The sequence below is a fragment of the Hyperoodon ampullatus genome (assembly GCF_949752795.1).
Source record: "Hyperoodon ampullatus genome assembly, chromosome: 11".
NCBI lineage: Eukaryota > Metazoa > Chordata > Mammalia > Artiodactyla > Ziphiidae > Hyperoodon > Hyperoodon ampullatus.
Genome location: NC_136924.1, coordinates 3222617 through 3245811, shown reverse-complemented (window position 1 = coordinate 3245811; position 23195 = coordinate 3222617). Strand labels below are relative to the sequence as shown.

The 23195-nt window shown below is 36.6% G+C and overlaps 2 protein-coding genes across 5 annotated transcripts in view; both read left to right on the top strand.

The window, feature by feature from the left end:
• The window catches only part of OSBPL8 (oxysterol binding protein like 8), a gene marked incomplete at its 5' end in the record, with an annotated part of 131992 nt that extends 120639 nt beyond the window's left edge, over nucleotides 1-11353 (top strand). For all 4 annotated transcript variants that reach the window (XM_079714284.1, XM_079714281.1, XM_079714282.1 and 1 more), the window contains 3 exons: nucleotides 7146-7251; nucleotides 9031-9133; nucleotides 10955-11353. In XM_079714284.1, coding sequence (XP_079570410.1) covers nucleotides 7146-7251; nucleotides 9031-9133; nucleotides 10955-11087 — 342 coding nt within the window. In that variant the 3' untranslated portion in view covers nucleotides 11088-11353. The remainder of the gene's footprint in view (nucleotides 1-7145; nucleotides 7252-9030; nucleotides 9134-10954) is intronic.
• Nucleotides 11354-17691: 6338 nt separating this feature from the next.
• On the top strand, nucleotides 17692-20268 carry BBS10 (Bardet-Biedl syndrome 10; the record flags this gene model as incomplete). Its single annotated transcript, XM_079715031.1, has 2 exons — nucleotides 17692-17876; nucleotides 18291-20268. 2 exons carry the CDS (start codon nucleotides 17692-17694, stop codon nucleotides 20266-20268), a joined length of 2163 nt encoding a protein of 720 aa, XP_079571157.1.
• Nucleotides 20269-23195: the final 2927 nt, after the last annotated feature.

Below are 23195 nucleotides of genomic sequence, written 5' to 3'. Positions count from 1 at the left end.
CTGCATGTAGGTCGCTTGAGGGCATCTTTTGGGAAGTCTGAGATCTTCTGCCAGCGTTCCGTAGGTTTTCTATAGGAGTTGTTCCACATGTAGATGTAGTTTTGATGTATTTGTGGGGAGGAAGGTGATCTCCATGTCTTACTCCTTCACCATCTTGAAGGCGCCCCCAGCTTCAGTCTACTTGAAAGCAGTGGCCTATAACATCTCAGTGATGGCAGCAAGAGAAGAATCCTCTGAACTCTCCTCTCTGTAAAGGAGGACACCGTGCTGTGTGTCAGTGCAGCATATGGGGAAATCCATGGGTGGCATCATAGTGTCCTTTGTGACTCAGGGGTCTGTCTTTCAAGCCAAATAGCCATCATGCACAGCACCATGCTCTTCTGAAAATTCCTGCATCCAGGCTTCAAATGCAGAGCTCCATCAGAAGGCTTCTGAGTGCCCCCAAAGTCCTGCCTGGCTTCAGCCCCAATGACCTCTCCAGAAGTGGGAAGTGCCAGGAGCCGACCTCTCCATAAGGGGGGTGCACTGAGGTCGACCCCTCCAGAAAGTTGTGCGCAGGGCTGTGTATGTCTTTTGTAACCTGTCTGGGGGCTACCTGAAGGATTTATGCAGGACGTGCATCTTTTTTTTTTTCTAACTCAGAGCTGAGCCAGAAAGGCTGCAGGCATTGCTTGAAAATAGTACAAGCCAAACTAACAACCTGCAGATACCTGGGGCAAAAGATTACCAATAAAACACACAATAGGCCATGTAAGGCCCAGGAGAAAAAGCTAGGGAGAGATTCTTTGGGAAACTAGGACGTTGAAAAGCCCCATGTATACAGGAGAATCTAGAAAGCCATGAAAATGCCCAAGGCAAGATGCTTATGCTCAGAGAAGACCTGCAAAAACCCTCACCTTTCACCTTAAGCTAATTTCTAGGCTTGAAATGTTGAAGGAGTGCCCCTACACAGAGCCTGTCTGCTAAGACTAGGAGAGTTTGGGTTTGGGGTTTTTTTGTGTGTTTTTGTGTCTTGTTTGTTTAGCTACTGGTGTTCAAGGAAATCTATGTCAAAATACTAGCTAAACACAAGCTGAGGAACACAGGCTTCAGTGACCACGCACAACAAGGAGAAAAGTCTTTGCAAATATAGTTTGGGAAATTCACTGAACAGATGGAGTACAATAGCCTTCAACAATACAGAAAGCAGCACACCCTGGAGAAAGTGGAAAATCTGATTTCCAGAGTTACCACCTTATAATATTTAGATGTCTAGTTTTCAACAAAGAATGAAAAAGCATACATAGAGGGCTTCCCTGGTGGCGCAGTGGTTGAGAGTCCGCCTGCCAATGCAGGGGACACGGGTTTGTGCCCCGGTCTGGGAAGATCCCACATTCTGCGGAGCGGCTGGGACCGTGAGCCATGGCCGCTGAGCCTGTGCGTCCGGAGCCTGTGCTCCACAACGGGAGAGGCCACAACAGTGAGAGGCCCACATACCGCAAAAAAAAAAAAAAAAAAAAAAAAAAAAAGCATACATAGAAACAGGGAAATACAAACCCATTAAAAGGAACAATGTAAGTTGACAGAAACCATTCCCGATAAAGTCCAGATACCAGACTTACCAAACACTTTAAAACAATTATCTTAAGTATGTTTAAAGAGTTAAAGAAAACAGGGACAAAGAACTAAAGGAAATCAAGAAAAAGGTATATAGACAAAATCAGAATATCAATAAAGAGAAATTATACAATGAAACCAAACAAATTCTGGAGCTCAAAAATACAATAACTGAAATGAAATATTCACTAAGATATTCAACAGCAGATTTGGAGAAGGTGGAATGCAAGAATCAGCTAACTCCGAGATTGGACAATTGAAATTATCTAGTCTGAGGAACAGAAAGAAAGGAATGAAGAAAGTGAACAGAGCCTAAGGGACCTATAGGGCACCATCAAGTGGATCATCATATACATTAAGGGAGTCCCAGAAAGAGAAGAAGAAGAGAAAGAGGCAAAAGAATATTTAAAGAAGAAAGTCCACCAAATCCCCAAATTTAATGAGAGATATGAGTCTATAAATCCAAGAAGTTCAACAAACTCTTAAATAGGATAAACTCAAAGAGACCCCCACATCAAGACATTATAAGCAAACTGTCAAAAGTCAAAGACAAAAAGAATCTTGAAAGCAGCAAGAGAGAAGCAACTTGTCACATATAAGCAATCCTTGATAGGAATAATAGCCAATTTCTCACTAGAAACCATGGAGGCCAAAGGCATGAGATGACATATTTAAAGTGCTGGAAGAAAAAACTTGTCAAACAAGAATTCTATATATGGCAAAACTGTCCTTCAAAAATGAGGGAGAAATTAAGACATTTCCAGATGAGTGAGGTCATTTCCACTAGACCTTCCATATAAGAACTGCTAAAATAGTCCTTCAGGTTGAAATGAAACTCAAACCTGTATGAAGAAATAAAGATTTTCAGTAGAGATAAACGGATGGGCAAATATAAAAGCCAGTGTTATTGTAGTTTTAGTTTACAACTACACTTCTTATTTTTTACAAAATTTGAAAGATTAAATGAATGAAAAATAATTACAAATCTATGTTATTGAGCATACGGTGCATAAAGATGTAATTTGTGACAACAAAAACATATAGGGAGGGACAGTGGAGCTGTTTAGCAACCAAGTTTTTGTGTGCTATTGAAATTAAGTTGGTATCAATTCAAGCTAGATTGTAATAAATTTAGGCATAAATGTCATTCTCATGATAACCACAAAGAAAATATCTAAAACACATATACAAGAGGAAATGAGAAAGGAATCAAAACAATTCATTCCAAAAAATATCAATTAAACACGAAAGTAGTAATGAAAAAAATGAAGGTCATAAAAAGGTGTAGGACATACAGAAAACAGCAAAATGGCAGAATTTCTTCCTTATCAGTAATTACCTTAAGTGTAAATTGATTAAACTCTCTATTCAAAAGGCAGATTGGCAGAATGGATTAAGACAAACATGATCCAGTTATATGCTGTCTACAAGAGATTCACTTTAGATCCAAAGACACAAATAGAGTAAAATGGAAGGACAGAAAAAGTTACTCCATGCAAATAGTAACCAAAAGAGAGCTGGGATGGCTATACTAATATTGGACAAAATAGACTTCAAGTCAGAAACTATTACAAGAGACAAAAAAAAGACATTATGTATTGATAAAAGAGTCAGTTTATCACTATATATGTACCAATCTATGAAGCCCCAAAATGTATGTTGCAAACATTGACCAAATGAAGGAAAAAATAGACCATTCTACAACAATAGATGAACACTTCAGTATCACTCTCAATAACGAATAGAACATCTAGATAGAAGATCAATAAGGAAACAGAAGTCTTGACCCACACAATAAACCAACTAATCCTAACAGATACATATATAGAATATTCTACCCAACAACAACAAATATACATTCTTCTCAAGTAAACATGGAACATTCTCCAGGATAGAACATATGTTAAGCCACATAACATATCTAAATAAATTTTTTAAAAATTAAAATCATGCAAAGTATCTTTTCCAGCCACATTGGAATGAAGCTAGAAATCAATAACAGAAAGAAACTTGGGAAATTTACAAATATGTGGAAATTAAACAAGACACTCTATACAACCAATGAATCAAAGAAGAAATCATAAGGGAAATTAGAAAACACTTAGATGAATGAAAAAAACAAAAACAAAAACCACAACATACCAAAACTTATAAGATGCAGCAAAGGCAGTGCTCAAAAGGAAATATACAGCTGTGAATACCTACATTAAAAAAGAAGAAAGATGTCCAGTCAATAACCTAACTTAACAATGAGGATCTAGAAAAAGAAGGGAAAAACTAAACCCAAAGCCAGCAGAAGGAAATTTGGAATGGAAATAAACAAAATAGAGAATAGAAAAACATAGAATCAATGAAACTAAAAGTTAGTTCTTTGAAAAGGTCAGCAAAGTTGACAAACATTTAGCTGGACTAAGAAAGAAAAACAGCAAGAAGACGAAAATAACTAAAAGCAGAAATGAAAGTGAGGACATTACTACTGACCTTACAGAAATAAAAAGGATTATAAGAGAATATTATGAATATTTGTATGCCAACAAATTAGGTAACCTAGATGAAATCGACAAATTTCTATAAACACATATGTTACATAACCTTACTCAAAAAGAAATAGAAAATTTCAACAGACCTGTAACAAATTAAGAGATTGGACCAGTAATCAAAAACCTCCAAACAAAACAGATACATGGATAAAGAAGATATGGTGTATATACACAATGGAATACTACTTAGCCACAAAAAGAATGAAATAATGCCATTTGAAGCAACATGGATGGACCTAGAGATAATCATATTAAGTGAAGTAAGTCAAACAGAGAAAGACAAATATCATATGATATCACTTATATGTGGAATCTAAAAAAATGATACCATTGACAGAGTTGTCAAGTCCACTCAATGGGAAAAGAAAAGCTTCTTTAACAAATGGTGCTGGATTTCCACACATAAAAGAATGAAGTTGGGGCTTCCCTGGTGGCACAGTGGTTGAGAGTCCGCCTGCCGATGCAGGGGACACAGGTTTGTGCCCCGGTCCGGGAGGATCCCACATGCCGCGGAGTGGCTGGGCCCGTGAGCCATGGCTGCTGAGCCTGTGTGTCCGGAGCCTGTGCTCCGCAATGGGAGAGGCCACAACAGTGAGAGGCCCGTGTACCGCAAAAAAAAAAAAAAAAGAATGAAGTTGGATCCCCTACCTCAAACCGTATACAAAAATTAATTCCAAGTGGACCCACAACCTGAAATAAGAGCTAAAACCATAAAACTCTTAGAAGAAAACAGGGATAAATCTTCATGACCCTTTATTTAGCACCGTATTCTTAGATATGACACTAAAGGCATGTGGAACAACAAGAAGAAATAGATAAATTGAACTTCATCAAAATTAAACACTTTTGTGTATCAAAGGACATTATCAAAGTGAAAGACAACATGAGAGAATATTTGCAGTCATTTATCTGGTAAGGGTTTAATATCCAGAGTATCTACAGAACTCCTTACTTAACAACCAAAGACAAACATTCCAAGTAAAAAATGAACAAAGGGCTTGAATAGACATTTCTTGAAAGAAGATACACACATGTCCAACAAACACATGAAAAGATGCTCAGTATCGTTAGTCATAAGGGAAATGCAAATCAAAACCACAAGGAGGTCAGGTACTACTTCACACCTACTAGAATGATAATAATTTTAAAAATAGAAAATAAGTGTTGGTGAGGATGTGGAGAAATTGAAACCCTCGTATATTGCTGGTGGGAATATAAAATGGTGCAGCTGCTGTGGAGAATGATTTGGTGGTTCCTCAAAAAGCTAAACACAGAATTGCCATATGATCCAGCAATTCCACTACAGAAGAATTGAAAACAGAGTCAGATGTATACTTGTACACCAGTGATCATTGCAGCATTATTCCCAGTGGCCAAAGTGTAGAAACAATTCAAGTGTCCATCAACAGATGGATAAACAAAATGTGGTATATATTTACAGTGGACTGTTATGCAGCCATGATAAGGAATGAAGTTCTGCTACATGTTACAACATGGATTAACTTTGAAAATATTATGCTAAGTGAAATAAGTGGAACACAAAAGGATAAATACTGTTTGATTCTACTTATATAAAATATCTAGAATAAGCAAATTCATAGAAAGATTAGAGGTTACTAGGGACTGAGGAGAGAAGAGAATAAGGAGTTATTGCTTAATTGTTACAGAGTCTGTCTTTGGGATAATGGATGTGTTTTGGAAGTAGTGGTGATGGTTGCAAAATATTATGAATGTACTTAATACAACTGAATTGTACACTTAAAATGGTTAAAATGGCAAAATTTATCGTGTGTGTGTATACATATACACACGTTATCACAATTTAGAAACTTTAAAAAATTTTTTAATTTTGTTTCTTCCTTTAACAACACTATCATGATAGAGACACATAGGGCATCCAAATTTCCTCCTAACAGTAGAGTTTACTGATCACATTAAATCTTTGTATACCGACTCCCCTTCTCATTTTAACTAACTTCTCACCAGGCTTTATCAATCTCCAGTTTGAACCTGTTCTAAGAATGTGGATTTGGATTCTAAATGTTATAAAATCTTAAGTTTCCATGACTTGAAGTAGCAGGGCACAGTGTAGGCTGAATCTAGAACCTGGCTTTTTATTTACTTTCTGTAATAAAATTATACAAATTTTAATTTTAAGCCCATGAGTAAGATTTTGCAAAATTATTTCAAGGAATAGTTAACTGGGGATAATTCCTATTTAGAACAATAAACAGGTAAGAACAGAGTTAAAGACTTATGACCACTGGTTCCCTTTTTTTCTAAGCATGTAAATTACCTTGCCCTTCTGTTTCTAGTTTCTTCTCTTGCATTTGGTTTTTTTTCCCTAAGGAAAATTTAATCCTAATTGACGGTTAAATATACTTTTGAATTTTGTACATTTACTCAGATGTTTTCAGTAAGTTTAAATTATGCTCTGAAAAGATAATAACATCGTTTCCATTTATTATAAGATGCTTTCTACATTATCCAGATATTATTAAAAGTAAGCAATCTAAATGATTTTATTGGAAACCCAACATCATTCACTGAGAATGTTTCTTATGTTGGGAACAAGATAAGTATGATCTTAAAAGAGCACTATTTTTAACATTCAACTAGATGTACTAACTGGTGCAGTTAGAAAAGCGAGGTATCTATATTCTTATTTGTGTGTGCATAAAAATGTCTCTTGAAGGATATACAAACTACTAGCATTGAGTACCTTTTTAGTGGGGGAGAGACTGGGTGGATATGGGTCAGGAGTGGGAAGGAAACTCTTCATTGTATATTTTCTTATACTCTTTGATGTTTGTGCCAAATTAATGTTTCTTATTAAAATTAAACAATTTGTATAAGTATATCATATTTGTTAAGTCTTAATTAGACTACTTCATCTTTGTTTTTATTTCTAAGTACTGTGCCCATGAACAGTTTTGACGGTTGTACAGCATTGTCTTTAATTACAAAATTCAGTGCAAATTCACATAATAGCATGATTTTTTTTTTCAGGTTAGTGTCCCAAAAATGAAACATAAGCCAACCAGGCAACAGAAGAAAGTGGCAAAAGGCTATTCCTCCCCAGAACCTGATATCCAGGACTCATCTGGAAGTGAAGGTAAAAATATTTATTGTAGACTATTGAGTATAAGAGTCTAAATTTTTTAAAGTATATTACTATACTGTGTTTGATATAAGAAAATGGTTTTTCATATTAACTGAAGGAGATTTGTAAGTTTTGGTGGGGGCAGGGATGATGTACAAGAAAAGCTATTTTAGATTATAAATTTCAAAACCAGGCCACAGGGTAAAGGCATGGGAAATGAAAAAAGGGGAAACATGCAAATCAACAACCACACTGCAGTGCTAGCTCTTATGCCTTGTTAGCTTCTGAAAAATTGTTGATGGTTTCCTAGATTCAACGCAGGCAGCATTTCTTGAGTTTTGGTCTCGGTTCCATGCTTCAGAAAAGTTTTTTATTTTCATAATAAATTATTGTGGTGTTTAGAAGTCACAGAAGTAAAAATATAACTATATCAAATTATGAACTAAATTTACTAGTGTGCCATTCTTGTTTAAGTCAGATAATGTATAAACTGTCTTGAACTACACTGAGATATAATCAAGGATTAAGGTAATGTCTGAGACATTATGAGAAAATAAAGTTTTCTTAAAACCGTAGTCTCTACTAAGTTCACACTAAGCTGGGGAACTCAGTTTTACAGAGATAATACTAGAGGTGAATAAATGGTAAATGCTAAGAAACTAGTAGATGACAAATAGTAAAGAGTTTAAAGCAAAGGGGGCTGAATTCAGCTTGAGGGAAGGTCCTTAGAGGAAAGGAACCCTGATGAATTATGAGGATTTCTAATGGTTTATAGCAATCTAGGCTTGAGGGATGCTGGTGAGTGGACAAGATACTGGAATAAAAGAGGAATAAAATGAATAAAGTTCTAAAAGTAGGAGTCACATGGTACTGTTGCGCTCAAAAGGAGTATTAGTTATACTGTTGTTCCCATTTCACAGAAGAGGAAAGTGAGACACGGGTTAACCTGCCCAAGGTCGTATACCCCATAAGGCAGTATATATATATATATATATATATATATATATATATATATATATATATATATATGTTATATATGCAGATATTTTGGCTCCTTAATTCATTCTCTTATCCACTCGACTATATTACCTATAATGTATCAGCTGACATTTACTGAGTATTTAATGTGGGCCAAACTGGAGGTTAAACATACCTTCCTACAACCATGTGAAGTTTGAGTAGTATTTATTAGCCCAAGTTGACAAATGAGAAAGCTGAGATCTGGAGAGAGGTTAAGCTCTGAACAAAAATGGAAAGGAAGGGGTGGGTATGAGAAGGGATTTTAAAAAATACCATACACTTTGTTGGTTGACAATAAAAATTTGTAGAAGAGATATTAAAACCAATTGAAAAGGTTTAAAGTTTGGGTGACTAAAGGAATAAAGGTAATGTTAACAATTAATAAAAAACTGAAAAGGGAGCTTAAAAAGCTGACTTCTTCAGATGTAGGCAAATAGACAAGAGGCAGAAGAGAGTAATACCTCCCCCAAGTTAATATATGTATTTTTAAAGAAATATTTTTGTCTATTTTAATTGGTTAAAAAATAAAGCTGATTCAATCCAAAATTTAACTAATTCGTGGTTACTTTAAATATGTCTGTAGTGTTCTAGTTTTGAAATGTGATTGAAACTTCAAAAATGCCAAGTATTAGGAGTAGTATGTTAGTCTCTAAGCCATAAAAATAATGCCTAGGAAAATTATTACATGAGAATCATTAATCTGAAATTTAGATTGTTTATAATTAAATATATTCACTGTTTTCACCAAGTTTATTCTAAATGTCTTTTTAGCTCAATCAGTAAAACCAAGTGCAAGAAGAAAAAAAGGGATAGAACTGGGAGACATTCAAACTTCCATTGAATCTATAAAACAAACACAGGAAGAAATTAAAAGGTAATATATACGACAGTGACTATTCATTTGAGTCTAGAGGAGTTAAGAATCCTGTTATGTAGGAAATCATACGCAAACTTTACATTTTTATAACATTGCTAAGCTAAAATAGAACCTTTGTGTCTGTCACCTGATTACTGAAACTTAGGAAATTCCTTCAGCACTAAAATATTTGGGAGAGATGGGGAGGTTGTTTTGTCTCATCTGTGAGACTGGAATTGGAATCTCTTCATCTTACTGCTGTAGCATACTAGGAATGTAGCTGGGTTGAATGCGGAAGTGGGGTGGTTCCTGAGAAAGCCAGTCTCTTTTGTACATGACTGATTTTAATTGGAATGCACCAGTTGTTAAAATATTGAAACACTTCCATAACAGTGGGCACATAGCCACTACCCTGAGATTCAAGTGTTCCCTGTGCACTCCCAGACCCATCCCCTCACTCACCTCTGCAAGACCCAGCAACTAACGGTCATAACACCGAGGGAAGTTCCTTGGGAGGGAAGGGGTCCTGATCCTGCTCCACCGGTAAGGCTAGCACGAGTTCAGATCGGTTGTCTCCCATTGCTATATCAGATGTTAAGGTTTTTTAATATTAGCCAACCTTCTTTTGTGTATTCAGCACTCAGCGCTAGATGTCGTGGAGGATTTTTTTTTTAAGATATTTTTTTCTGTTCTTGGTGATCTGTGGCTTACATTTAATTGCTGTTTTCATCTACAGCCTCATTTCCTGCCATTCCTCTACACTTACCCATGCTCTAGTCCTATGAAACTCCTCACATCTCCAGAATATACTGTGCTCTCCCGTCTTTGGGTCTTTACCCACACTGCATCCGCTTTTTAGATTGCCCTTCCTCCCACCTTGCCCCTCAAGAAAATCCCTGTTTATCCTCCAGAATATAACTCAAATGTCACCCTTTTTGTAACATTTCTAATCACTCTGCCCTGTAGTTATTAATCCTTCCACTTGGCTTGTATGGCTCCCTATACATAGCCTTTTTGAGTGCTTACTGCGCTACAGGGTTGCTAATTGTGTGTGTCTGTTTACCTCACTGCACCCTGCCCCACTTGGACCATGAGCTTCTTTAGAGCAGGCAGCGTGTCTTCTGCATCTTGGTATCATTAGCCCTTATATAAAGTGCTCGAGTTTCCTAACTTAATTATATTTATAAATTAACGAGCCTACTTGTTCATATTTGCCTCCTTTCTTTCTCTATACTCGTAAAACACTTTAAAAGAAGAAGTCAGAAAAAGAAAAACGTCTTCACTAATCAGCTCTTTTTAGCCAAAAGTGTTTAGAGTGGCATGAGGATAATGTAAGTTCATTTTATGACTAAATTAACATTTTATTTTTGTTAGCATATGAAATGCCTACAGAGCATTCTTCAAGTTAGGAATGTCACAAAATTTGTTGTATTAATTATTTTTTTCCTGGTGAATTAAGGATTTTTCTCCAACTCTGCCTTTGTCTCCTAAAGAAAGATAAAAGAACCTTAGTGGGCCAACTAAGAAGCAAAATTTTTGTTTTAAAACCACTGTGATAACAAAGAAAGTGATGTATTTTAAAGTCATCAAACTTTAAAAATTATGTTTAACACACATCATTAAGTAATATATTTGGTACAGTGCCGAGTATAGATTAGGCAAGACCTAATAGTGTTTCCACAAAGCATAATCAGCTCCCTGTTCAGGTGGTAGTAATTGATTGAACTTTATACAATTGAATTTTATACAATGAATTCTGTGACCATATATCAAATTGTGATTTCTTTGCTAACATTTTTGGTAAATAATTATTAAATTTATTGTTGCTTATTTTTGTAGAAATATTATGGCTCTTCGAAATCATTTAATTTCAAGCACACCTGCCACGGATTATTTTCTGCAACAAAAAGACTACTTCATCATTTTTCTCCTGATTTTGCTTCAAGTCATAATAAACTTCATGTTTAAGTAGAAGTTCTTTACCATTGAATCAATGAACTGGAATGATCATGTTTGGCCTGGGACCAATGTGGAAGTTGCTTTGGTCTTTATTAAAACATCACAATATTTCTAAAACAGAAAAACTTAGAAATATATGTAGAACTGTTGACTTTTCCTACCTTCTATCCTTAACCCTGAAATAAGAGCTATTCTATTTGGTTATTAAAGTGAACTATGTGTTAAGTGCCAGAACATTTCTAGCTTTTGTGAGAGTGTGTCTACATGTGAGTATAATAAATCCACACGTATACACAGTTGTGTCTTATGTATACCTTACAGTAGTCTTTGTAGTCTGTGGTATGTTCGTGTTATGAAATATATAGCATTAATGTCATTCATAACAAAAATGCTATCAATCTTATAAATATATGTGTAGCAATCTATTTTCTTCATAAAACCGGCACAAAACTTCTGTCAGTAAGGAATTACAGAATGGGAAATGATGGGATAATAGACATAAATAGTTCAATGCACTGTACTGTTAAAAAAATCATTTCTAAAGCATTCAACTCAATTGTCTTCTTAGAAACAGCAAAAAAAAAAATTGTGGTCAAAATTGATTTGAGAGACAAGGTGGCAAACTGCTTTATCAAAAGTTTACACAAGATTTTTTTTAACCCCTAGAATTTAATATTTATAGATACAGGTATAAATATATGTATGTGTATATCAACAAAAAAAACCCTGGTACTCGGATCTACTGATTATATATTTCCTATCATACCTGTATAACACCCCCTTAAGCACTTGCTGAAAAAAGTGTGGTCAAACTTGATTGCAGTCCTTCTTTCTTTTTTTTTTTAAAAAACTCAGTTGGTCCAATAATATAGGCCAAATTTTAGAGATGGAATTATAGGGCGTATGAAATGCTGATAGTCATGATTTTTCATTATGAAAAACATATTTTAGCTTTCATTTAGATTCTAGTGTGTTCAGTGAAACAGTTGAATAGAAAAATATATATATAACCAATATTTTACTTCAAAAGCCAAAAAGAGAAGGATGATGAGGAAAGACACTTCGTGTGGTGGTGTTTATGTGTATGTTAAAAGTGGTTTCTTCAAAATGTGCAATAAGTTGAGCATCTAAGAAGAGCATCAAGTTTAATTCTCTGTTATCCTCCTCTGTTCTCAGTAACTGCAGTCTGTGGCAAAACCACAATTCCTCAAGATTCCTTTTGTTCAGGCTCAGGCAAACATCTTTCCTAAATATTTTTTTCAGTTTAATGTTTTTCCTTTATGTATCTTCGAATTCTGAAAGTAGGTTTTTAAACGAAAATGAAGGTCAGGGAGAATAATTGCTCTGGCTACACTTGCCTTCGACTAAGAAGAGACTGTGAGACACTAGTAAAAATATAATCAAATGTTTATGCCATGTAAGTATAAAATCAAGGAATGATTGCTAAATTAAGAAAATTGAAAATGATTAAAAGGGCCTGCTTTTTTCCACCCAACCAACATAGCTATCTTAAACATCCTTAGATTTTATGAAGAGCTATTTCCCATGTATTTTTGGCAAAACAATGTATTCCATATGTATGTGTGAAAACATTTTTTAAATAGATTATACATAAATAACATATACCTACACCCAGTATAAGTATAGGTATAATATGACTACACTAGAATAGGTGGGTTTTTGTTTGTATTTCATACTTGTTGATATAATTTTTATACTCACTTTCTGTTACCAGTGTTATGCTCTACTGCCTATTCATTGATATATATTTTGTAAATACTGTACGACTTGATCCTTTATTATGGTTTAAATTAGTATTAATTTATATAAGTTGATTGGCTGATCACAAAATAATTTCATTATTAAACCCTGAAAACTTATATTTTTTGTTGGCAACTCCCCTTTGGGACTTTAGTCTTATCCACTTGTATGTTACTTTCATTTGGTCTAAACAGTGTTTTATTTGTATGGTTATCTTCTAAGACTGGAGAGGTAGTTATTTACTTTTGTATATTTTCTTGTTAGGGCAAATGTGTTATGGGCTCTTATTACTCAAGGAGTCAAAAACTATTTCATGAGAAAGAGCAGGGCTACTCACGACTGTTTCTTATACACTAAAAGCATATATCTAATCTAATAGTCTTCTTATGCTTTTATTTGTGTGAGTTCCTTTCTGTGAATTGAACACAAAACTCAGGAATTGGTGGCTTAGTTTTAGATCAGTGCTTATACTAGGCTTAGTATGTGAATACTTTAAAACACATAATTAACTTTGTATTTAGCCGTATATGTAGTTGACTTTGAATGTTCTCCACCTGAGATTAATCTTCCTTCACGATGGATTCATAAAAATTGTGATTTAGGGCTTCCCTGGTGGCGCAGTGGTTGAGAGTCCGCCTGCCGATGCAGGGGACACGGGTTCGTGCCCCGGTCTGGGAAGATCCCACATGCTGCGGAGCGGCTAGGCCCGTGAGCCATGGCTGCTGGGCCTGCGCGTCCAGAGCCTGTGCTCCGCAACGGGAGAGGCCACAGCAGTGAGAAGCCCACGTAATGCAAAAAAAAAAAAAAAAAAAAAAAAAAAATTGTGATTTACAGTTCCCAGTTGTCTGAGAGCCTCATGGTGGTTTTTAGGATTTAAGACCTATGACCAGTTTTTTTTTCATTTGATCAAAAATTTTATTTTTTCACTTGAAAATTTAAATGAGTAATAATTATTGATGTGTGCATTTCTGTTTTAGTTGTTAAATATACTATGCCTTCAGTTATCTACCATTTAGTGAGACGTAGCTGGCCCGGGAAAAGATGATAAATAGGGCATGTGAAATAAGTTTCAGCAATAGATATTTTACTTATATTTCATGTCAGTACTTTTTTGTATTACTTATACAGTGTAATCTTTGTTACCATTCCATTGAAACAATTGGCCTTGTAAAATAAAACCCTCATTCAGTATTCACGCTTTTGTGCCTTTAAGAAAATACTTTTTGTCATTTTTGTGTTACAGAACTATAATATGATTCAAAGTGTTTGTAGTCTTAATTATCACAAAAGGGTCATTTCTCTGTCACTTTATTTCCTTTTATATAGCTATAGCATATTTAAACAGTAATGCTGTACTTTTATAAGGGTTTGTCTATTCACCTCTCTCAAATATATCCTTCACTTTCAGACATCATTGAAGTAGACTTGTCAGATTATTCTGCGTATTGTAAACAGTGCCTTTTTGATGGAATTCACACTGTTTTAGGGTGTCAACTCGTGCCATATACACACAAAATTATGTGGAGAAGGCAGTTTTAACTTTCTGAAGAATATCTTAGTCAAATATTTAGGAAAAATGTATAAAATTCCATTTTTTCCAGTGTTTAGCATTTCTAGTGAGCAATGAATATATTTGGGGTTTTTTTTTGTTTGACATACATTGATAATGAGCCATACATGATGCTGCAGATTATTTTGAATTATGTTAAATGTATAGAAATAAAATATTAAAATTAGCATTTATACCAAATTTTCCAAATTGAACCATAGCGGGGTCAGGGGGGAACCCCACACAAATCACTAAGTTTACATTTCAACCTCTATCTTATTTGACTACATGGAAAAAGAGATTCTTGGGCTTCCCTGGTGGCGCAGTGGTTAAGAATCTGCCTGCCAATGCAGGGGACACGGGTTCAAGCCCTGGTCCCGGAAGATCCCACATGCCACGGAGCAACTAAGCCCATGCGCCTAGAGCCCATGCTCTGCAACAAGAGAAGCCACCGCAACGAAGAGTAGCCCCCACTTGCTGCAACTAGAGAAAGCCTGCGCACAGCAACAAAGACCCAACGCAGCCAAAAATAATAAAAATAAATTTATGAAAAAAAAAGATTCCTTAAAATGTATATAACCTGCCACTATTATGTAATTTGCTTTCATTCTGTTTACCTGTAGTGTGAATTTAGTATATTTAATTTGCTTTTTCATTACAGTTTTTAATTGAAGATGGACTGTTAAAATTGTATAGGACCAGTGTCTCCTTAATATGATTAACATATTTAGAAGAACCACAAGAAACCCATGACAAAATGAATGTGAATATACTTTCTAAAATATTTAGAAAATTTTATCTTTCTGCATTTATTATGTAATATTATTTTAGTATTACAGTATTGAAATTTATTTAAAGAAAAAATGCCATGAAACATTTGAACTGATGAGCCACAGAACTTCAGTTGAAAATTTTCACTTTTTAGCATGCTAACTATTCATTTAAGTTAAATATCCTATTTAATGGCCATTTATAAATTCAAATACTACCACTGGTCAGTTTTGTAAAATAGAATAAAAGGATGTTATCTGCAGTGTAAGTACAGCACACTGTCAAATTCTTTTCCTTAAGGTGCATAGTAAATGTACAGATAGATAGTCATAGGCAACTGTTTTGTAACGTATTACATTTCTAATCTGTTATTCCTAACCTATTATAAACATTTGCAGAGACAAAATAATTGAATTTTTCTAATCTGTAAAATGATGCTAACTTTGACAAGTAGGCATTCTAAATAAAATTTTTAAAAAGAGCAAACTGATCAAACGACTGAGTATAACATGGCGACTAGATTATTTCGTCTTAATTCTTTAATTAAAAATTTTGTTGGGGGGGTAGTTGTGAAGGATGGTGAAGGGCTTGGAAGGGATTTAACAGCTAGAATCCTTAATGTATGCTTTATGTGATGCTTCATATTCATTCTTCTTGAATACTCATAATAACCTTCAGATGAGTGGAAGTTACATTTTATAGATGAAGATTCTGAGGCTCAGAGAAGTTAAATGATTCTAAAAGCTACATAGTAAGAGTGACAGTGAGCCCAAGTTTGAATCCATGTCTGACTTCAATGTCCATTATCTTTCCACTGTACACTTAAATAGAACTCTGACTTTACTTCTAAATGTTTGTAATAGTCCACTGCTCGAATCAAGTAACCCCTTTGCGATGGGTAAAAACGAAAGAACCTTGGGAATTCCCTGCTGTCCAGTGGTTAAGACTTGGTGCTTTCACTGCTGGGGCCCGGGTTCAATCCCTGGTTGGGGAACTAAGATCCCACAAGCCGCGTGGTGCTGCCTAAAAAATAGAAAAACTTGCCATTACACAAGCATATATACAAAACCCACATGAAAAAGTTTTTCCCCCCGCAAATGACCTATTAGTCCATACTGAGTCAAAATCACATATGTTCCAAGAAATCATTCCTCTTTAGTTTTCCTCTTTTCCTCCATCATCCTCCCCTCCCATATTTGCACCCCTCAGGATCCAGTTCCTTCTGGTTAATAGTGAGTTGGTTCTGCCTTACTGGGGTGAAGGGGAGGGCTGACAGGCTTCCTCTGTCCTATGCATAGGAATAAGGGGTAGGGAAAACAGGCCCTCTCCGTTCAACCTCAGTGAAACATCTACAAGGTAAATAATTTTACTAATGTTGACCACACTCTAATAGGTGTCCTGTATTGTGTTATGATAATCAACTCTTGCACCTTACAAAATACCCCTTTCTTGTGGAGATAGTGGGCCCCTACAGTGGTGACACGTCACAGTAACTTGTTGAGTATGTTGTACTTGTTGAGTGCTTAGTACCTACGAGGCACCATGCAAAAACAAACAAACCGCCTTGTAAACATTCTCACCCTCCTTAAAACCTTGATTTTATTTTATTTTTTACGTATCTATTATCACCATTTTTTTTTAAGATGAGAAAAGCGGAGACAAAAGAATGTCACAGATAAGTACATGGCACAGCAAACCCAGGTCTAAATATTAAGCCTATGCTCTTAACCATTTCATCCTTAAGAGAGAGGGTATGTGTGTGTCAGTATACGAAACAGTATGTTGTTTCTGCTTAATAGTATGTTTTTTTCTGCCGTCGGATTGTGTCCAATAATCTTGGGTCACTGTGTTTTTAAAGCATCCTATTGATTACCAATGTGGCTAAGTGTTCACATCTATCACCTCTGCTAAAGAAAAATTAAACTGTGGTGGGTTTCATAGTGATACCTAAGCCCAGGAAATGTGGCAAAGCCCCCAGCAGAAAGCACGAAGCCTGCAGCTCGTGACCGTGGCCAGGGCCTCCTCATCTGTCCTGCAACCCGAAAGAGAACCACTGATGCAGAGTGTGGCCAGGATATGCACGAGTCCAAGGCAGAGGTTTTTGTTACGAAACAGTGAACTTTTGAGGGCGGTCGGGAACGAACCGAGCTCTAGCCGCGGTGCCCAGTCCCTCCGCTCTCGTGCCGAGTTCCTGGGAGACGGAGGGATCTGGTGGCAGCTGAAGCCTCCAAGAGAGAGGAGTGAATTCACCTAGGAGGGGGAGAAGGGCTTGCGGTTTCCTTGTCCGAGGACAGCTCCCGAGAAGCCCCGACCTCTTTCCCATCTTCGCGGGCTCTTGGACCGCTAGCTCCTACTGGCAGAACAGCGCGGCTCTCCCGCTGAGCGGGCGGGAAGGCAGACCCTCACCCAACCAGGAAACCGAGCGGCACCGGCTTCCGGCCTCCTCCCCGCCTCTTCCGCTTCCGCCTGCGCCCCGCTCCTGGTCATCCTGGGCTTCCACAGGCGGCGACCCGAACCCGTCGGAGGCTGAAGGGCTATGGCTGCTGCGGGATCTGTGAGGGCGGCGTTGCAGGTGGCGGAAGTGCTAGAAACCGTCGTGAGCTGCTGCTTGGGGCCCGAAGGACGGCAAGTTCTGTGTACCAAGCCCACTGGCGAGGTGCTGCTCAGCCGGGATGGCGGCCGCCTCCTGAAGGCGCTACACTTAGAGCATCCCATAGCCAGGTACTTGCGTGTCACGCTCCAGACCGTTAGAGCATCCTATAACCAGGTACTCAGGTCCCGCACTCCAGCCCTCAGGCCATCTCTCTGAATCTTGTCCCTGAGGTTATGCTCCTGGAAGAACTGACCTTGGACGAGACAAGTGTACGCTGAGTTAGAGCGCTGCCCGCGGGAACATTCCCAGACATCGAATCATTAACAACTACCGAGAGCATGTCTCTCTCCTTTCCTTCCTGCTCGACCCAACCCCTAGAATCTTGAAGTAGAACAAAGTAATTTAAAAAAGGAAAAAACTAAAACTAAGGATATCACAGAGACAGTATTCTCGTTTTATGCCTGTAGCTGTAAAAACGTGGTTTCAACTTGATTTAGGCAGCCCTCTGAGAATCTGAGTTGCTTTATTTCTTTCTTGTACAGGATGATGGTGGCATGTGTTTCCAGTCATCTAAGAAAAACAGGAGATGGTGCTAAAACATTTATTATCTATCTTTGCCATTTACTCAGAGAACTTCATGCAATCACAGACAAGGAAAAGGATTCTTTCTTTTCTGAAAATATCCAAACCCATGGAAGGCACTGGAAAAAGTGTTGTCAGTGGAAGTTTATTTCCCAAGCTCTTCTAACATTTCAGACACAAATATTAGACTACGTTATGGACCATTACTTAAGTAGACACTTTCTGTCCGTCTTTTCTTCATCCACCAAAGAGAGACCATTGTGTAGGAGCTCTTTAGAGATGCTCTTAGGAGCATACTTCTGTGGAAGAGTGGGAAGAAATAATCACAACTTTGTATCACAGTTGATGTGTGACTACTTTTTCAAGTGTACAGCTTGTGAAAGTGGGTTTGAAGAAGTACTTGAGTTAGTGGATGACTGTTTTGTCGAGTTGAAAGTTGGTGTCACCGGCCTTCCTGTTTCCGATTCCAGGATCATAGCTGGGCTTGTGCTTCCCAGAGACTTTTCTGTGTACTGTCCAGCAGACGGTGACATAAGAATAGTGATAGTAATAGAAACCATTCAGCCTCTTTTTTCAACTTCTGGATCAGAGTTTATTCTAAATTCAGAAGCACAGTTTCGGACATCTCAATTTTGGATTACAGAAAGGACAAAAGCAATAATGAAATATTTACAGAAGCAGAATGTAAAATTGCTCCTATCTACTGTGAAACAACCAGACTTAGTAATTTATTGTGCAGGACTGAATGGCATATCCGTGGTGGAGTGTTTATCATCTGAAGAACTTTCTCTTATCCAGAGAGTCACTGGTCTCGCTCCCTTTGTACTACCACAGGCCTCTTCTCAGTATGAACTCTCTAACACTGCTATGGTGAAGTTTTGTAAGCCCTTTATTCTTAGATCCAAAAGGTATGTTCATCTTGGCTTGATTAGCACATGTTCATTTACACCACACTGTGTAGTTCTTTGTGGTCCAGTGCAGGGTCTTGTTGAACAACATGAGGATGCTTTACATGGGGCATTTAAAATGCTTCGGCAATTATTTAAAGACCTTAATCTAAATTATGTGACACAAGCCAGTGACCAAAATTGTACTTCAAGTCCTCTTATTTATAAGAATAGTAGAGAAAGTAATGACTTACCAGAAATTGTTAATGGCTCAATACAAAGGCCATATCAGGACACAGTTGTAAAGAACAAAGATGAACTGGCAAAAACTCAAACATATTTAAAAGCATATTCAAATTTGGTAGTTCCAAGTGTAGAATTAGAAACAAATATACTGTGTTCAACACCAACAGTGACACTAACAGATACATACCAGACAGATGCAACACTGAGATGTTTCTCTCCAGACAAAGCCAGGATAATGGACAACCATGAACCATTTATTGAGAGTAATTCTGCTAACTCAACAGAAAATACTAGAAAAGGAATTTCTTATGAACATTTACAGGTCACAAAAAATGCTAGAAAGGGGAGCATATTACCAGTGAGATACAAGTCACTAGAGATGTGTACTTCCCAGAGTTACTGTTTCTCATCTGTACCAGCTGGTTGTGTTTTGCCAGTGGGTGGCAATTTTGAGATCTTGTTGCATTACTATCTTCTCAGCTATGCCAAAAAATGCCGGCAATCAGAAGAAACCATGGTTAGTATGTTAATAGCTAATGCAGTTTTAGGCGTTCCCAAAATCTTGTGTAAGTCTAAGAAAGGAAATTACAGCTTTCCACAAATATATATAAGAGCTCTCCATGCACTGCAAACCAATCAACCCATGATAAGCAACCAGACAGGTTTGGAATCAGTTGCTGGTAAATACCAGTTACTAACTTCAGTTCTTCAGTGTTTGACAAACATTTTAACCATTGACTTGGTAATCAATATTAAGAGACAACCTCAGGAAATTTATGATCAAGATTCAGAAGAGGAGCTATAAAATTGGACGCTTTTTATTAACCAAAGTTTTAATCCAGCTCAAGCCATAAAGCAAGGCAGGCATGTGACCACTGATTTTCAAGTTAATTCAGTTTAGTTAGGAAAACAGCATAACTTAAAAAGTCTTTAGAAGTACACAAGGCCAACACACATTCAGACACAAATATTAGAGACCACATTATGGCACAATTCTGAGGAGGAATCCTGGATGGGTGAAGCCAAGATCTGAGTAAGTGTATCCTTTTTCCCCCTCAGTATTCCTGTGTCTGCTGTGTGTTAGTCTGTGCGTTTGGGAGAAGGTATTTCCTTATAGCCCCTTTTTACTTTTCTGTATCTTTTTTCACTCTTCATCCCTTCTCCCTTGCCTTTCTGTACCTAGTTAATAGAGTAATCTAATCTCATATTTGGATGTGGTCTTCAAATGCCATCCTACTTTAATTGTTTATAATATAGAACATTATTTGCTTTATTTAAAATGATTTATTTTCCCTACTCATAATTTCTATAGCAGTGAGTAAAAGGCTCATTTTCTTTTTCTCAAACAGTGTGTGAGTAAAATTGGTTTTTACTTTTTTGTGGCCCCTTGTTTAGAGCCTGGATAGATTTTTTTCCCCATTCATACACCAATGAGTATGTCACCATAAATATGGCTTTGTGCATTGTAAACCTATTTTCATTTCTTTAGTTGAAAGTTAATTCCAGAAAGGATATGAAATTCATACTATCGTTTTCTCCTGTCCCCCAAGAGCTTGCAAAACTAATTCATGTATTTGCTGAGTTTTCTTGTTTTTGGTGCGTAGCCAGAGTTCAGTATTAATGCAAGAGGGAGGGGATATGGGGATATACATATGCATATGGCTGATTTACTTTGTTATACAGCAGAAACTAACACAACACTGTAAAGCAGTTATACTCCACTAAAGATGTTACAAAATAATAATAATAATAATAATATGAGAATTACAGTTGGTTCTCCAGTCCTTGGGTTCTCCATCTGTGGATTCAACCAACTGTGGATTGAATATATTCAGGAAAAAAAATTCCAGAAAGTCCAAAAAGCAAAACTTTAATTTGCCAGGTGCACTGGCAACTATTTATATAGCATTTACATTGTATTAGGTATTATAAGTAATCTAGAGATGATTTAAAGTACACAAGACAATGTGCACAGGTTACATGCAAACACTGTGCCATTTTATATAAGGGACTTGAGCACCCACAGATTTTGGTATCCTCGGGAGGGGGGGAATGTTCTGGAACCAGTCCCCCTTGGATCCCGAGAGACGACTGTATTTATTTCTAATATGAATTTTTTAACGTTTATATTTTATCTTAAAGGTTTATAAATGCAAATAATACTGTGCACCTAGCTGTGAATAAGGACAGTGTCTTCTACTTCTAGTAGTTCTCTGTGACACCCCAGGCAGTGCTGTGTTCATACCAAGTATTCGGAAGTGCTCGTTGAATAAAACTGTTATCTTTAATCTGATCTAATTATGTGTTTCCAATTTACTAATTCAGCAGATTCTTATTGAGTGCCTACTATGTGCCAGATGCTGAATATACCATGGTAAACAAATAGATATGGTTCCTACCTTCATGCACCTTTCCTCAAAGGTTAATGGGTAGTAGATAGTGACAACACTTGGATCAAGATTAAATTTAGGAAAACTGATTAAAATTTCATTACAGTTAAACTTGAAAAAGCGATGACTAATAATGTATTTAAGAACTGTAATGTTCCATCATGCAGATCTCATGATCTTTTATATTAAATATAATTTCATTTGTGTAAGGTTTATGCCATATGTGATAACATTATTTCACTATTATTTCACTACTGTGACTATGGAGAGAATGTATTAGCTCTATTTCTTATACAGATTTCATAGATATATAAACGTACTGTAAAATTGTTGTATAATTTTTTCCAGTCACTTTTTAAAATTGCCTGTCAGGTCACTTGATAGCTTTGCTTAATTTTGTTGTTGTTGTTTTAAATACTTCATCATTGAAGGCATTCAGAGAGTTTTCCATGTATGCCTGTGCCTTGCATATGGTAGACATTTTATAACTGTAAATAATCACTAGCCCAGGAGCCACTTTGTAATCTGGGAGTGGGTCTTTTTGTGTTTGGCACTTCATCTAATATCTGGCACACGGTAGTAGCCAATAAATGTCTGTTGAGAAACTCTGGTCCTCATGGATGAGGTCCTAATTATTTCTATCAAACTTTCATGGAAAAGGATCTGTTTGAGGGGGAAAGAAGCAAAAAATGTAGAACAAATCTGCACAAAGCAATCATTTTTCTTTTAATTAAAAAAATCCTCAAAAATGGTGATAAAGCTTTCATGGGTCATCCTTGTCATTTACAGAATAACACTAGGGAGTTTATATTACTGGGTTAGATAAAAGAGCACTTCAAAAATGTAATTATGTTATACTTAAACCCACTTACACAAAGGATTTGAGGTGACCTGCGACAAAAAATAGATGAAATTAAAGTAAAATCTAAATAAAAATTAAAGAATCAAGAGCAAAGAAAATGTAAAAATGATTAAAAGTCAAGACCATGTTCCTATTTTTATTCTGCATAATGAATAACCTCAAAATTTACTTGATTGGAATCACTGTATTATTACCTCTCATGGTTCTGAGAGTTGCCTGGATTTAGCTGAACAACCTTCCCTGTATTCTGTTGGGTAAGGCAGTCATGCAGGTCAGCTGAAGTCCAAGGGGAGGGAACACAGGCCCCACCACTCAATGGAAAGTGTCAATGACACATTATAAGAAGAGCATGTGGGATGAGATATATTGAGGCAGCTATCTTTGGAAAACAATCTGCAACACCATGGGAGAGAAAAGAGGACAACTTCTCAGCTGAGGTTTTTATTATTGTTTTCTGAAGTTACATGTCAGTCCACCTCC